Source organism: Habropoda laboriosa, unplaced genomic scaffold (genome assembly GCF_001263275.1).
Source record: "Habropoda laboriosa isolate 0110345459 unplaced genomic scaffold, ASM126327v1 scaffold207, whole genome shotgun sequence".
Taxonomy (NCBI): domain Eukaryota; kingdom Metazoa; phylum Arthropoda; class Insecta; order Hymenoptera; family Apidae; genus Habropoda; species Habropoda laboriosa.
The window spans coordinates 1,868,452-1,880,901 of record NW_017100397.1 but is presented as its reverse complement, the minus strand read 5'-3'; the positions used below and the strand labels follow the sequence as shown (position 1 = coordinate 1,880,901).

Sequence of the window (12,450 nt, the reverse complement as noted above, 5' to 3'; positions counted from 1 at the left end):
CCCTTTTACTCTTCATTTAATATTCGCCACTTATCTTTTTCCCCAGGTAGATAAAAATATATTCGACATATGAGACAAACCGTCAACGAAATCTATACACCATGGTGCCATTTGTTGCGCGTATACACGCGAATCGACTATATCTCTTTCGGGACGCGCAGGAAAAGGAACGAACTACCGATTTCAAATCGTTCTTCGAGGCGCTATGGATCTTTTAACGAGATTTCGTCTCGAGCCGTTGCAAATATCTCGAAGAACGCGCGGGATAGATATGTCTCTAGCAGTGACCGTTTTTGTTTTATTTTATGTAACAACAGCAAGGCAAATCGTCAGTTTTGTTCTTCCTTTCGTTTCGTTCGTCCGGAATACGTTTTGCTTCAAAGATGAATGCTTTTCCGTTAACGAATCATTTTTTTTTAATAGCTTGGAATACGAACGAAGAAACAGCGGGAGCGTATTAACTTCCACGATATTTACACCCCCCCTTTTTTCCTTCTTTAACTACTCCCTTCTCTTACGAACGATCCTTTGTATATCTTTTTTTCTTATTTTTGTCTCTCTTTACTCGTATACGTATATCTCTATATATTTAACTATGTATACGTGTTTCAAGTCTGTTCAACATATTATATTCCGTCATTTAAAAACTAACGACTTCATCCGCGTCACACATTCTTTCCTTTTTTTTAGGCACTTTTCCTCGGAAACAGATTCCTATCGTGTTTCACCGCATTCTTCACACTGGGGCTTTGGTTGTCGTGTACAACATTATTAGCAACTGTTCTGTTTCTCTCGCTCCTCGACGAATCGTTTTTCTACTATATGTACTATCACGGCGTGTACGCATGCGTGTTTGCGACTACGATCTGTACGAACCTCTCGTCGCCATGCGTCTTAATGTATCATCGTAAAATCGTTTCGATTTCTTTTTTGAGCAGTGTACAGCTCTCTTCGAATGCACTCGATTTTTATAAGGCAGATATTGTCGCTTCTCGCGGTGAGCGTTGACTAGACCCTCTCTAACGAAGCATCCTCTCTATCGCTATCTCTCTCACTCTCTGAACACAAAGCTCGATCGATATTCGAATTCTTCTATCTCGGGTCCAATAGGCAAACGTCTTCCTCTCGTATACTCTATTCAACGCTCTTTTGTGTCTAAAAGAATTAACATCTACATGTTTTGTTTTTACTTACTTTTCACTTCTCTAATCGTCCCTATTTCTCATTTGTCTGCAGGTCTGGTGACAGTCTGTGGTATTACCGTCAGCGACTTCGGAATCTTCGGTAAAATTGGAATCTGGCTGGACGTCTTTGTGGTAACCTGAATCGACTTGGGCAGATTTAGGTTATGTAGTAAATTCTGCGTTGGGCTGTTTTCGTTCGCCAACGATCGCACATTGCAGATCAATGGTTCGAAGTCGCTTCTGCTTTGTCGACTAAGCATCTCTTGCTGCATCCTCAGATGTTTTTGGAACTGCGTATGAGCGGCGAGCTGCGCCTTCTGGTACTGCGTGGTCGACTTCAGATTCGGCGGGGAGCCAGAATTGCCGCTCGAAGTGGTCGACTGTTTCTCTGTGAGCATTTGTTGCTTCTGTTTTTTCAGATTCTGCAGTCGCTTGAAATCCGGCTCGCTCAACTGAAATACTTTACCACCCGATGAAGCTGGCAGCTTTTGGCCGTCCTTTCTTCTCACGCTACCGTTCGCCGTGGTGGCGCTGGTAGACGGCAGATTCAATCTTTGTAGGTTAGGAGGCGGTTTCTTGATTATCGACACTCCAGGATTCAACTTCAGAATCCTTGAAGGACTTCCTTTCGCGGATTGCATGGTACTACTACCAGCTGTTTGTTTAGAAGTGCTTGTGCTTGGCAAAGAATGTCTGTCCCTCTCTAGCACGTACCCACCGCTTAGTCGACGAGAATTGTGGTACTCTGAGGCGATGGGCTCCATGATTGGCTCGTCCATTTTCTCTGGACCCTCGTACGATATCAGTCTGTTCTGTACGGACGTCGAATAATTTATAGCGTTTCGCGAGGCATTCGGTGCTAACACTAAATCACCCGATCTGTAATATTTCTCAAGCAGTATTAGGTGTCTGAGAAACGAACTTTGGTTCCCGTACGGTCTCTGAAGCTCTTGCCAGAGCAACTTTGTGTCTCTATCGTACTGTATCATCGTGGCGCATTTCTCCCAGCCCTGAGGTGTTATTTCTCGAACGTTCGTGAACTCTATATTGGCATGAAGATTCATTTCCTCCTCGCCAGGGAAAAGAGTGCGTACGCTGATGGAGGGATTAGCACCGAGTCTCTGCACAACAGGATTGATATCGTTGTTGGTCCTTGGTCTCTTTGGCAATCTGGTTAGGGTCACCTCTTTGTCCATAGCGAGGATTTCGACCACCTCATTAGGGCTATCACGTGATATCGTTGTGTCAGATATCGTGTACGGATGCATATCCAATAATTTACGTTTTTTCAATTTTTCCACGGTGCTTTCTATGCCGAGGAATTGGACGTCCGTTGTGACGTTATCGTCGTTTGAGTTCGTCTTTGTAATACGATTTTCATTATCCGTCTCAGAATTGGTTCCCTCATTTTTACTGGGTTCTGGTGTAGACTTTTCTGAGGCAGAATTTGTAATTCCATCTGGAGACTTGGAAGTTGTCGTTTTGGACTGTGTGGTGCACTTGGAATTTTTCTTCCGTTTATCCTTGTCTTTATCCTTATCCTTAGACTGGTTTTGCGAGGAATCGTCATCTTCGTTCTCCAGAACCTCGATATCATGATAGTGTAGGATTCTGAACATATAAAAATAAGAAAAAGTAAAGATGTTCTTAAAATATGAATCTCTTAAGGTAGCTTTTTCAATGTTTTCAAATTGTACCTTTTCCTGTAGCTCTTGAAGAACGATCTATGATTCGTGTTCATGTTCTCTACATCCTTGTACTTCAGCTGCAACTGCGTGAAGTAGCGACACAATTTGCAGACGAAGGTGCCCGCGACCAGGATCACAGGAATACCTTGTTGTCCAAGCAATTGGTTCAATTCCTCTGTCTCTGCATTTGCCAACTGATGAGTATGATTTCTCGCTAGTCGGCGCTTACAGAGGGCACAGGTTAAAAATGGCTCGATTTTGGAATAATGGCTGACGCAGAACGACATGGACGTATGTTGACTCGACTCCCAATCAATGTCCACCTAAACAAAAGATATACTCTTGTTGCCATTAAAGCTGACACATTTTAATAAAATTAACTTTCTATTTTTTTATACTAATGATTACCTGTTTTTGCAGACCAGCTTTTATTTTGAGCAACCATCGACGTTTGACATGATGACGAGCAGCGTCTCTGCAGTCACGGGCCGAGCATTTGGACACCATAAGTTGCCTATGCTGTTTCTGCGGTTTCGTTTGCATGTTCGTAGGGCTAGTGTTCGCCTATGAGTAAATCAAATTTTAAAGAATACAATTGGACGATTAACCCTTTCATTACGAACGCTGGATATACGGCATCCACGCGACAACCTTTGTGTACGAGCGCCGAATGTATCTGGCATCTACACGACATAAAGGAAATACTCAAAAAGTATCATCGAAATTTAATTCAACATCAACGAAGAGGCAATGATAATCCCGTGCGGTTAACAAAATGACATTTTCATTCTCAGACCAAAGTCGAAGACGTAAGACGTAAACACGAATGCCAAAGACTGGCCACGCGTAATGTGTACACTTTTGGCGTAAGGTCTCGTTTAGTGGCGGCGCTCCGGCGGAGCGGACTGCCGTAGCGAAAGGGTTAAAAACCATTGTAATAATATTAATAGCACAAGAACAGTTACCTTTCTATCAACATGGCGGTAACAGGCGTCACACAAGCAAGAGTCCTTGGTTAAGTGTCTCTCTATGTTCAAAATCTTCTTGCGTCTCTCGTCGGATTTCATCTGAGCCAGATGCATCGGTGTGTCCAATGAGCCGAATTTTCCAAAGCAGTAGCAACACACATCCGCACATAGGCGTCCTGGATGGATGGAGAAGGAAGAGGACTTCTCTGGAATAACAAGAGACTGACGATCCTTTGACGTGGTATCCTCGTTATCCTCGTCTGTCGTGACAAAACAATCAATTATAATCAGAATTACTATAACACATATAAGAGCATGTCTTGTTTTAATTTTGATCTTTAGGTGAAATGAGGTCAATTTAGTCGGTGGACAATTGGAAAGTTAGAGAGTAAGTACTTGATATTCAAAGCGGTAGCACAAGATATAGCATGCTTGTTATGAAGGGTATACCGTATAACTATTGTGAGTATTCAGAGAATTGCGGGACACAGGTGGTTTATGAATAAGAAAATTGCTTGATATTAGAGAATAATAGGATTGCGATAGAAGAAAAAAATCGTACCATAGTGTGTAGCAAAGATCAATCCTTTAAAATAAATATCAAGCTATTCCTTTTTACAATGATTCTTTAACGGGTCAGACTGTACAAGAGACGAGGATGTGTATTTTAACAAAGCAGAGGAACAGGGAACGATTAAGAATGTAGTTATTCCCGCAACCAGGATTACCGCAAGAGTGTCTGTGGTTAGTAGAGAACTTTCGGTTCGCACCAGAGCTGCTATCTCCCCAACCACTGGTTCCAAACTGAAAATAAAAAAATAAATGAAATAATTTACAAAATTCTCATCTTGTATTATATACAACAATCTAACGTGTTTCTGTTAAAACTGACCTCCTTCTGAATAGTGTAGAAGTTCTCAGGTGAATCTCCTTCTCCATCCCCACGACCCTGTTTCAACACCATTTTCAAGGGAGACCTAGACCGCCTTTTATCCTTCTCTTTCTCCTTCTGTACACGAATCACAGTCTTCAATGTTCCAGTGTACTGCTCCTTCTTCGCTTTCTGATGGCTCAGTCTTTCTGCAGCTTTCTCCAGGGACTCTAAACCGAGCAGTCTCAAAATTGACTCCTTCTTGGCCTTATCTTCAGGCGTTTCCAGGATTTTTGGAGTGATATTGACACTGCTAGAGGACTCGCCAGACGTCGAAGTCTCGTCAGAATCCTTTTGAGATGTCTCTGGTGTCTTCACAGGCTTGCAATCGGCATCCAGGATATCTATGTTCTCTGTCTGCTTAGTCATATGGTTCTCAGACAGATTTCTGGACAATCTGTTTTCACAGACAACTTTGCTTGGTTCCTTTGTAATTGTTATATCATTCTCTGACTTGCTTCTCACATTATCAGAGTTATCTTGTCGTTTTTCCAAGCTTCCCCTGCCACCTTCTGAGAAGCCTCTGAAATTTGTTACACACTCTGCTCCACTTCCATACTTGTCTAAGAATGACCTATTGTTCTCATTGATCTTAGCCACCTCATTATCTAACAGGGTCTCCTCCTTGTTCTGCTGATCAGATTTTTTGATCTCCCTCTTTGAACGTTTATTTTTTAAACTAGACAACTGTTCCTCCTTGCGTTTCTTCATCTCTCTATTGCGCCTGGTGCGAGCTTGACGATCCAGATCGTTTGTATCCACCGATTCTGTGCTGTTCTGGGTGTCATCAATGTCTTCTGTGTTCACTTCTTGAACCTTTTCCTCTGACTCCTGTGTATCTTCTATTTCATGAGAGTTCTGTATCTTTTGTGCACCTTCATCATCTTTCACCTTCGATACGCCATCTTTGTTATAAGAAGCTTGTCTTTTTTCAAGTTTTTTCGTCTTGTCGCGAGCTCTCAGCACTCGTTTGTTGTTATCATCGCTAACAGGTGATTTTTGCTCTTCTACAATATTGTCTAATTTTTCTGGTTCCTCTTTTGTTATTGTGGTTGATTCACCATGTCCTGAATTATTGTACAAAATTACTTGTTCTTCTGTTGTATTAGTGACAATGTTATTGTTATCTGTATTATTATCTTGCTTACATTTATCGTCTTTTGCACTCTCATCTGTGTCTTTTTTCGCGTTTTCAATGGGATTACATGCATCACTGAGAACAGGACTCGCGTTATATTTAGGAATCGTAGTGGAATTCGAGGTAACTGATATTTGACAATTACTTTTCTCCTTCTTAGCATCTTGCACTGATTCCAGTGCAGTGGTTCCTTCACTTTCTTCAACGTCTTTGGCATTCTCTGTTACTTCAGCTTTGCCTGGTACACTACTCTTCTCCAATTCATCGGGTTCAATTACTTCCTGCTTGTTAGTATCTGTTACTACAGTTAACTTGTCAGACTCTGTTGAGGATTTACTGCTTAATTCTTGCTTATTCTGTGTTTCTTTTGTGCTTGTTTGTGACTGAGTGTTGGGTTGTTTTTCTGCCACTAATCTTTCCACTTCTTTAGAAATACTTTCCAAGGTTTCTACTTCATCAGGCTCCAAAGTGTTGTTTGCAGAAATCTTAGTTTCATCTTGTACAGTTTGATTTGTTTTTGCTTCTTCGTCTGCAACCTTCTCTTCCACTTTCCTAGATACAGTTTCCATATTAACAGTCGAGGATTCTAAAGTAGATAATTTCTTTGTTGATTCATTCTGTGGTTCATCAATTGAAATTGTCTCTTCAGGTTTATTAAAATTTTCCAAAAATTCTTCGGAGTTCTCAGACTTTTTATTTGCTACTCTACCTAATTTTTTAACACTGTCACTGCTTTCAGGAGAACCTTTGTCAGTTATTCTTAAAGATTTTCTGGTAGACATAGTTTTCTTACCATCATCCAACACTTTTATCTGATCATCTATAAGTTGTTCAACATCCTTTTCAGACTCCTCTATTACATTAGAAACTTCATTGGACTCTTCTTGTTGCTCCACAGCTTTACAACTACTAGCATTGTTCTCTGTAGCATGTACAGCTTCAGAAACATTATGTATATTGTTACTTGCATCAGTGTCAGGAGACTCACTTTCTTGTACATTTTGAGAATGAGTTTCTGCTAGTTCAATATCACCCATGACTAGTTTCTCAATTTCTTTGGCAGTGTCAGCCACTTTTGGTACTGAATTCTCTGAACTGTCCGATTTGATTTCATTTTTGGAAATAGCAGACTTATCCTCATCTATATTTTCCTCCAGCCCTAATTTCTGGGATTCTGCACTCAATGGTGCAATTATCTCTTCAATTTTTGGTACTTCAAAGTTTTTGTTCAATCCAAGACCCTTTTCTGGTCCAAAGATTTTACTTTCAATAGACTTTGCAATTTTAAGCTTAATATTCTCTATCATTTGATCTATCTGTGACTTTGGATTACCATCTGACTTTTCTGTACCATAAAATGAATTTACTGTTTTTTTCATATCTATATTTAAACTACTTCTTCGACCCTTGGACTTGTCAGAAAATTTTGCTAAAATATTTTCTTTCCTAATTTGCTCTAAATTACTCACTTTCTTCACCTCCTCCTGCAGTTCTGTATTTTTAGGTACTATTCTCGTATAATCAATTTTTATATTGTCACTTTTTATTTCAACTTCTGTACTTTTGGCTTTAGTTTTTGAGCGGAGAGTGGGCCCTATCTCATTGGCCCTATCTGCTCGATCACTGTTATTATTGTTCTCTACTTCTGATCCAGTCTGGGAACTGCCTTCAAAATTTTTTAATGTTTCTTGCTTCAAGCAAGATTCATCTTTGGCTGTTACCATAACTGTCTGAGAATCATTACCACTGGATTCAGAGAAGCAAGATTCTGTATCAATATTACTATCCACAATATTATCTATTAAAACCTCTGAACTAACAGGGTCATCTGAATTTAATCTTCGACGTTTTTTAAGTTCCAAGTCAGTGGAAATACCTGAATCTGACTGCCGTAACTTGCCATTTCTTAAACTTCTTTGACTAATTGATGCATTCGATCTTTTTCTTAATTGAATTGCACTTTGAACAGATTCTATTTCCAGGTTCTCCCCATCAGATGTAATTTTAATATCATCATTGTCTGGTTCTTTCTTGATTTCAATATCTGTAACTATATTTTCTTCTACCAACATTTTCTTACTCCTTGTCACCTTACCCTCTACTTTGTCTATTATTCCCTGTGGATTATCTATCTCTGAATCACTCAACATTGAAGCTATAACCTCGTCTATAGTAAGATCTATAGAACTCTTAGAGTCCAAAAGTGACTTTGAAAATTTTGTATCAACAGATGCTCTTGAATTAGAGTAATCTATATCTCTGTTATTCTTTCTTCCTTTCGTACACTTGATATCTCCCTCCGTTTTTATGTAAGTATCCTTTTCTCTAATATTGTTCCTTTTGAATCCTGCAAATTTTGTTGCTTTCACACCCCTGGACAAAGAATCTGAATTCTCTAAACTTTTCCCCTTTCTGCTAAGTTTTGGGCTGCTCTTAGTACTGGATCCAGCAACTGAATCTGTGTCTCTGTCTTGAATGTCTTCGTTCTCCACTTCCCCACTAGTTTTTGGTACAAACTTGGTCTTTTTAGTCCTGAGATTGTTCTTGGCACTTCTATTAGCTCCTTCTGTTCCTATACTTTCACACTCTGTATCGTTTATGTGGTTCTCTAAAGTTCTTAAATTAATATCTGATGTTTTAATGCTATTGTCCTCTGATAATTTGACCCTTTTAGCTCTCACACCTTTCTTGATATCAGAAGTTATTCTGCACAAATTTCTATTTGCTACTTTCCTTGTAACCTTTGACTTAATGAGGTTTGCCTTTGCTGCCCTTAACTTCTGTTTACGCTTAAGATTTCTGAGAACCTTTTTACGTGGCAAGCTGGCCTCTAATTTTGGAGGAAGTTGACTTCCAGTAGCTACAGCTTCTAATGCTTCCAATGCTTTCACAATCATTATTCGCCTTTTGTTTTGCTTTGGAAGGCGCTAAGGGTTTCTTTTCCCTGGATGCCATCTCACTTCCACCCACATTGGGCTCCTGCAATTTCATTCGTAATATGAAATTGCAAGCCGATTATTGACCAAAGGGTAATTACTACTACCATTGTAGTGTTCAAAGTAATTTTCTAATTGTCCTATCAATAAAACAATATACATTTAAAAACTCAAAGAAATACTATTTATTTGTATACATTTTCTGAAAAATTATAAAATATCCATTTCTATGAAAATATTTGAGACAATAATCATATAATTAAAAGCTAACTCTATTTAGAGAAATACATTACAATAGAACACTTAAATTATAACTGATGAAAATGTACCTTTCCTCTTATAAGCGAGACAGGAACAAATTGATTGTACACCAAGTGGAAAAACTACATAATTCGTCTTAGGTGCGAGTAGGTGAGCGGCCGGCCGGATAGTGGGGTTGATAGATGCGGCCCTGGCGGTCAGAAAAATTACGTGACAAACTTTGCATTTACACGGATACACGGGCGCCTCTTTTCGGTCAGGGAATCGCTTTGAAATATTTACCGCAATATCTCGGCGATCGTACTCTCGATCACGACAAATTTTATTCCGGAAGAAAGACCGTGTCACATATTAACTTTCAAACATGAAAATTGAGGGTTGAACATGCAGGAACTATCGAAAATCGTGAAACAAATCATCGCGAAAAAATCGCCACGAATAAACAAAAGGTCGGACTCGATTCGAGATTTCCAAGGTTTAATACTCCATTCGCCGCGTGTTATCAGGAGAATTTACCATTCCATTATTCGATTCGTCAGTTGTACTCACCTCTGAGGCGAAAAATCACCGTCAAAAAGCGTAGTTTTTGTGGCTAAAACGCGGAAAACAATTCTGTGAAAAACACAGTCCCGTTGCAGGGTGTCTGTACGATGTCCCACTGTTTTGAGGCTACCGCCACCTGACGGTGGAATACACGACCTCTCCCAGGTCCATAGTCCGTTCGCACTAATTCATTGCGTTATTTCGACGGATTCAACCCCTGCTGCTTTATGCCGGCCAGTATGTTTGATACGTTCACCTCGGGAGAAAATCGTGCTTACTAGTGAGCCTAAAACAGTCCAGAAAGCCTCGGCAGAATCGCGACGATTCCACGACAAAGTTCAGAGCAACGCGGCACTTCAAAATCTATACAGTATTTGTAATAACTAACCCTGCCGTTATTTGTCGGATTTTAACGTTATCACGATCACTTGGTGATACGTTCGTCTATCGGGATCGCGACCAAGCGAAGCGTAGTTTCTCGCGGGAACAAAAATTGCTAGAAATACGGGCCCGTCGCGAGGAAAAACTCGATCTGGCACGAGAACGAAAAGGAAGACGCGCCCGTGCGCACCAATGGCGGCTACCGACCCTTATTTACTGAAGTCAAAATGGCTGCCCTTCGGCTTTTCACGCGTTCGAAACTATCGGCGATTATTTTTCAGTCTATCGGCAAGAATGAATCGTTGAGGTGTGCTTTACCGATCGTCGCTCAGGTATTACACGTTTACTTGTTTTATTTTTCTCATAATTAGTCGACAAGTAACGGGCTATCGTGCATTTCTATGATTATTAGTTTTAAGACAAAGTAACGAAGGGCCATGCTAGGTATGCGAGGTATTTACGTCGTTAGTTTTTGTTTCATTTTATCTCGAAGAAAATTTATTTGTTTCTTGTTGTATCAAAGACTTGATATACAAGTAAGCATTCTTGAAATTATTATATTTGATGTTGGGACGATAAATACCCGGTAGATTATTAGATACGCTAAGATAAATCGTGAAAAGCAAATAGTTTAAAATATAGTGTAACAGTACATGTATGCCATATTATTCTAATAATGAATAAAAAGAATGTAAATTTTTTTTTTTTTTTAATTAAAATGTGGCTAAAATTGACTTGATTTAATTTGATAAAAGGACAAAAACATTCAATTTTACATTATAACCTGAAAATATATTGAAGTGACAATAATAGGTAATAATAAAATATTAGAGGAGTTCTTTTGCCTGTATTAATAATTTTCATATATAATGTACGCATTTTTTTAAATTTATTCTAAAGATACATGTATTTTCATTCATGTTAGGTATACAAGAGATGGGGGAGTTATAAATCTTCACCCATGTATGAAGAAGATCCTTCAAAATACACAAATTATGAGGTAACAAGAGATCCAAAAGAATGGAAATATGTTGAACGTTTGCTTAAATCAAAAGTCATACCTGAAATTTCACTAGAAAACAAAGAATACCCATCTGGATGGAAACCACCTATTGGTATGTTTCACTTCATATATCAATGTATATATTGCAATTAAATATGTTTAATATATAACTTGTTAGTTTTAATTATTTTACAGCTAAACCAAAAGATCATCCATATTATGTACAGCGTACAAGAAACTATATGCAACCTGTTTATCTTCATATTTTCCACCGTGGAATGCGAAGAACAACTGTTATTCGTAAAATTCATGGAGACATCTGGGCACTAGAATCTGATTTGAAAAAATATATAGAAAAATGCGAGAAAAAACCAATTGGTGTTCGTGTGAATGAACTTATAGGTGAAATAAAATTTAGGGGAGACTATGTAAATCTTATTAAGAAGTGGCTAAATGAGAAAGGATTTTAAAATACTGTAATATTTTATAAGCAGGCATTTGTTGTAAATACAAAAAGAAGCATATTTTATTAGTACCATTAGTATTTATTGAAATCCAAAAATAATGAAAACCCCTTTTGTGGCTTGGATTTAAAACGTTTCATATATTTTTTTTTTTTTTTTTGTAAAAATATGTATTATATTTAAAATTATACTTCACACAAACTAGCATATGGAAGAGATGAATTGTAGTATGTGTAGCAACAGCAGCAGACTTAAATATAAGTGTTACAGTGTGTTCGTTATTTCATGTTTCTATTAAATCATGCTATATGCTTTTTTATTAAACAATAACAAATGAACAAAATAACTTCATAAATCTATTAAATTATTTGCGTTCATATATGTATGACGTGCAACTAAAACAATTTATAAGTTAAATAATTTAACACAATTAGATGAAATACAAATTTCTAAGAATGTGCATGCCAAAGTAAATATATCACGACCTTTATTTCATTAAAAATTAATAGTAATTCGCTGGATATTAAAATAAATCCAAAATACCACACTCGACGATTTATATTCGTATTATAAAAAGGTACATTAAAAACTAATTTCAGAATGATGTTTTAAATGTAACATAATAAACTTAAAAAGGTAAAGCATCAAGTTATACAGTAGTGACCTACAGAAAGGAACATTTTTTTTTCTTTGCTTGAAAACCATCCTATTCAATACAGGATTCTAAGGGTTTGCACGTAAATTTTGATAATATCTTATCAGTTTTTTTACGTTTATTTCATGCGAACAAAATGTTCTGTTTAATAATAAGCATATGGCAAAGTTTTACTTGAAAATTTTTCCCTGATTAAATTTACGTCCCTCCTTATCAGCACCAGTCCAGCTGAAGTATTGTTGAACCAGTTCTTTTGTTTCTTCTTTAGTTGGGTCTAATTTGGTCCAACTGTATGATT

At 38.1% G+C, this 12,450-nt stretch overlaps 2 protein-coding genes across 2 annotated transcripts in view; one reads left to right on the top strand and one right to left on the bottom strand.

Annotated features, from left to right (window-relative positions):
* Positions 1–12,450, bottom strand: part of LOC108575133 — a 14,642-nt gene continuing 2,192 nt past the window's right edge. Inside the window, 7 exon segments of the mRNA XM_017937851.1 lie at positions 1–2,795; positions 2,882–3,195; positions 3,281–3,436; positions 3,838–4,100; positions 4,569–4,644; positions 4,733–8,793; positions 12,355–12,426. Of these exon segments, the coding sequence (XP_017793340.1) occupies positions 1,223–2,795; positions 2,882–3,195; positions 3,281–3,436; positions 3,838–4,100; positions 4,569–4,644; positions 4,733–8,793; positions 12,355–12,426 (6,515 nt within the window). The 3' untranslated portion in view covers positions 1–1,222.
* Positions 10,253–11,523, top strand: LOC108575253 (probable 39S ribosomal protein L49, mitochondrial). Its single transcript, XM_017937999.1, has 3 exons — positions 10,253–10,362; positions 10,956–11,145; positions 11,229–11,523. Exons 1-3 carry the CDS (start codon positions 10,258–10,260, stop codon positions 11,501–11,503), a joined length of 570 nt encoding a protein of 189 aa, XP_017793488.1. The 5' UTR covers positions 10,253–10,257; the 3' UTR covers positions 11,504–11,523.

Excerpts from the sequence above, each read along its gene's own strand:
- LOC108575253 (XM_017937999.1), top strand. The coding sequence starts at position 10,258 with ATGGCTGCCCTTCGGCTTTTCACGCGTTCGAAACTATCGGCGATTATT. Across the intron at positions 10,363-10,955 it reads CTTTACCGATCGTCGCTCAG|GTATACAAGAGATGGGGGAG; the intron begins GTATTACACGTT and ends CATTCATGTTAG. Across the intron at positions 11,146-11,228 it reads TGGATGGAAACCACCTATTG|CTAAACCAAAAGATCATCCA; the intron begins GTATGTTTCACT and ends ATTATTTTACAG.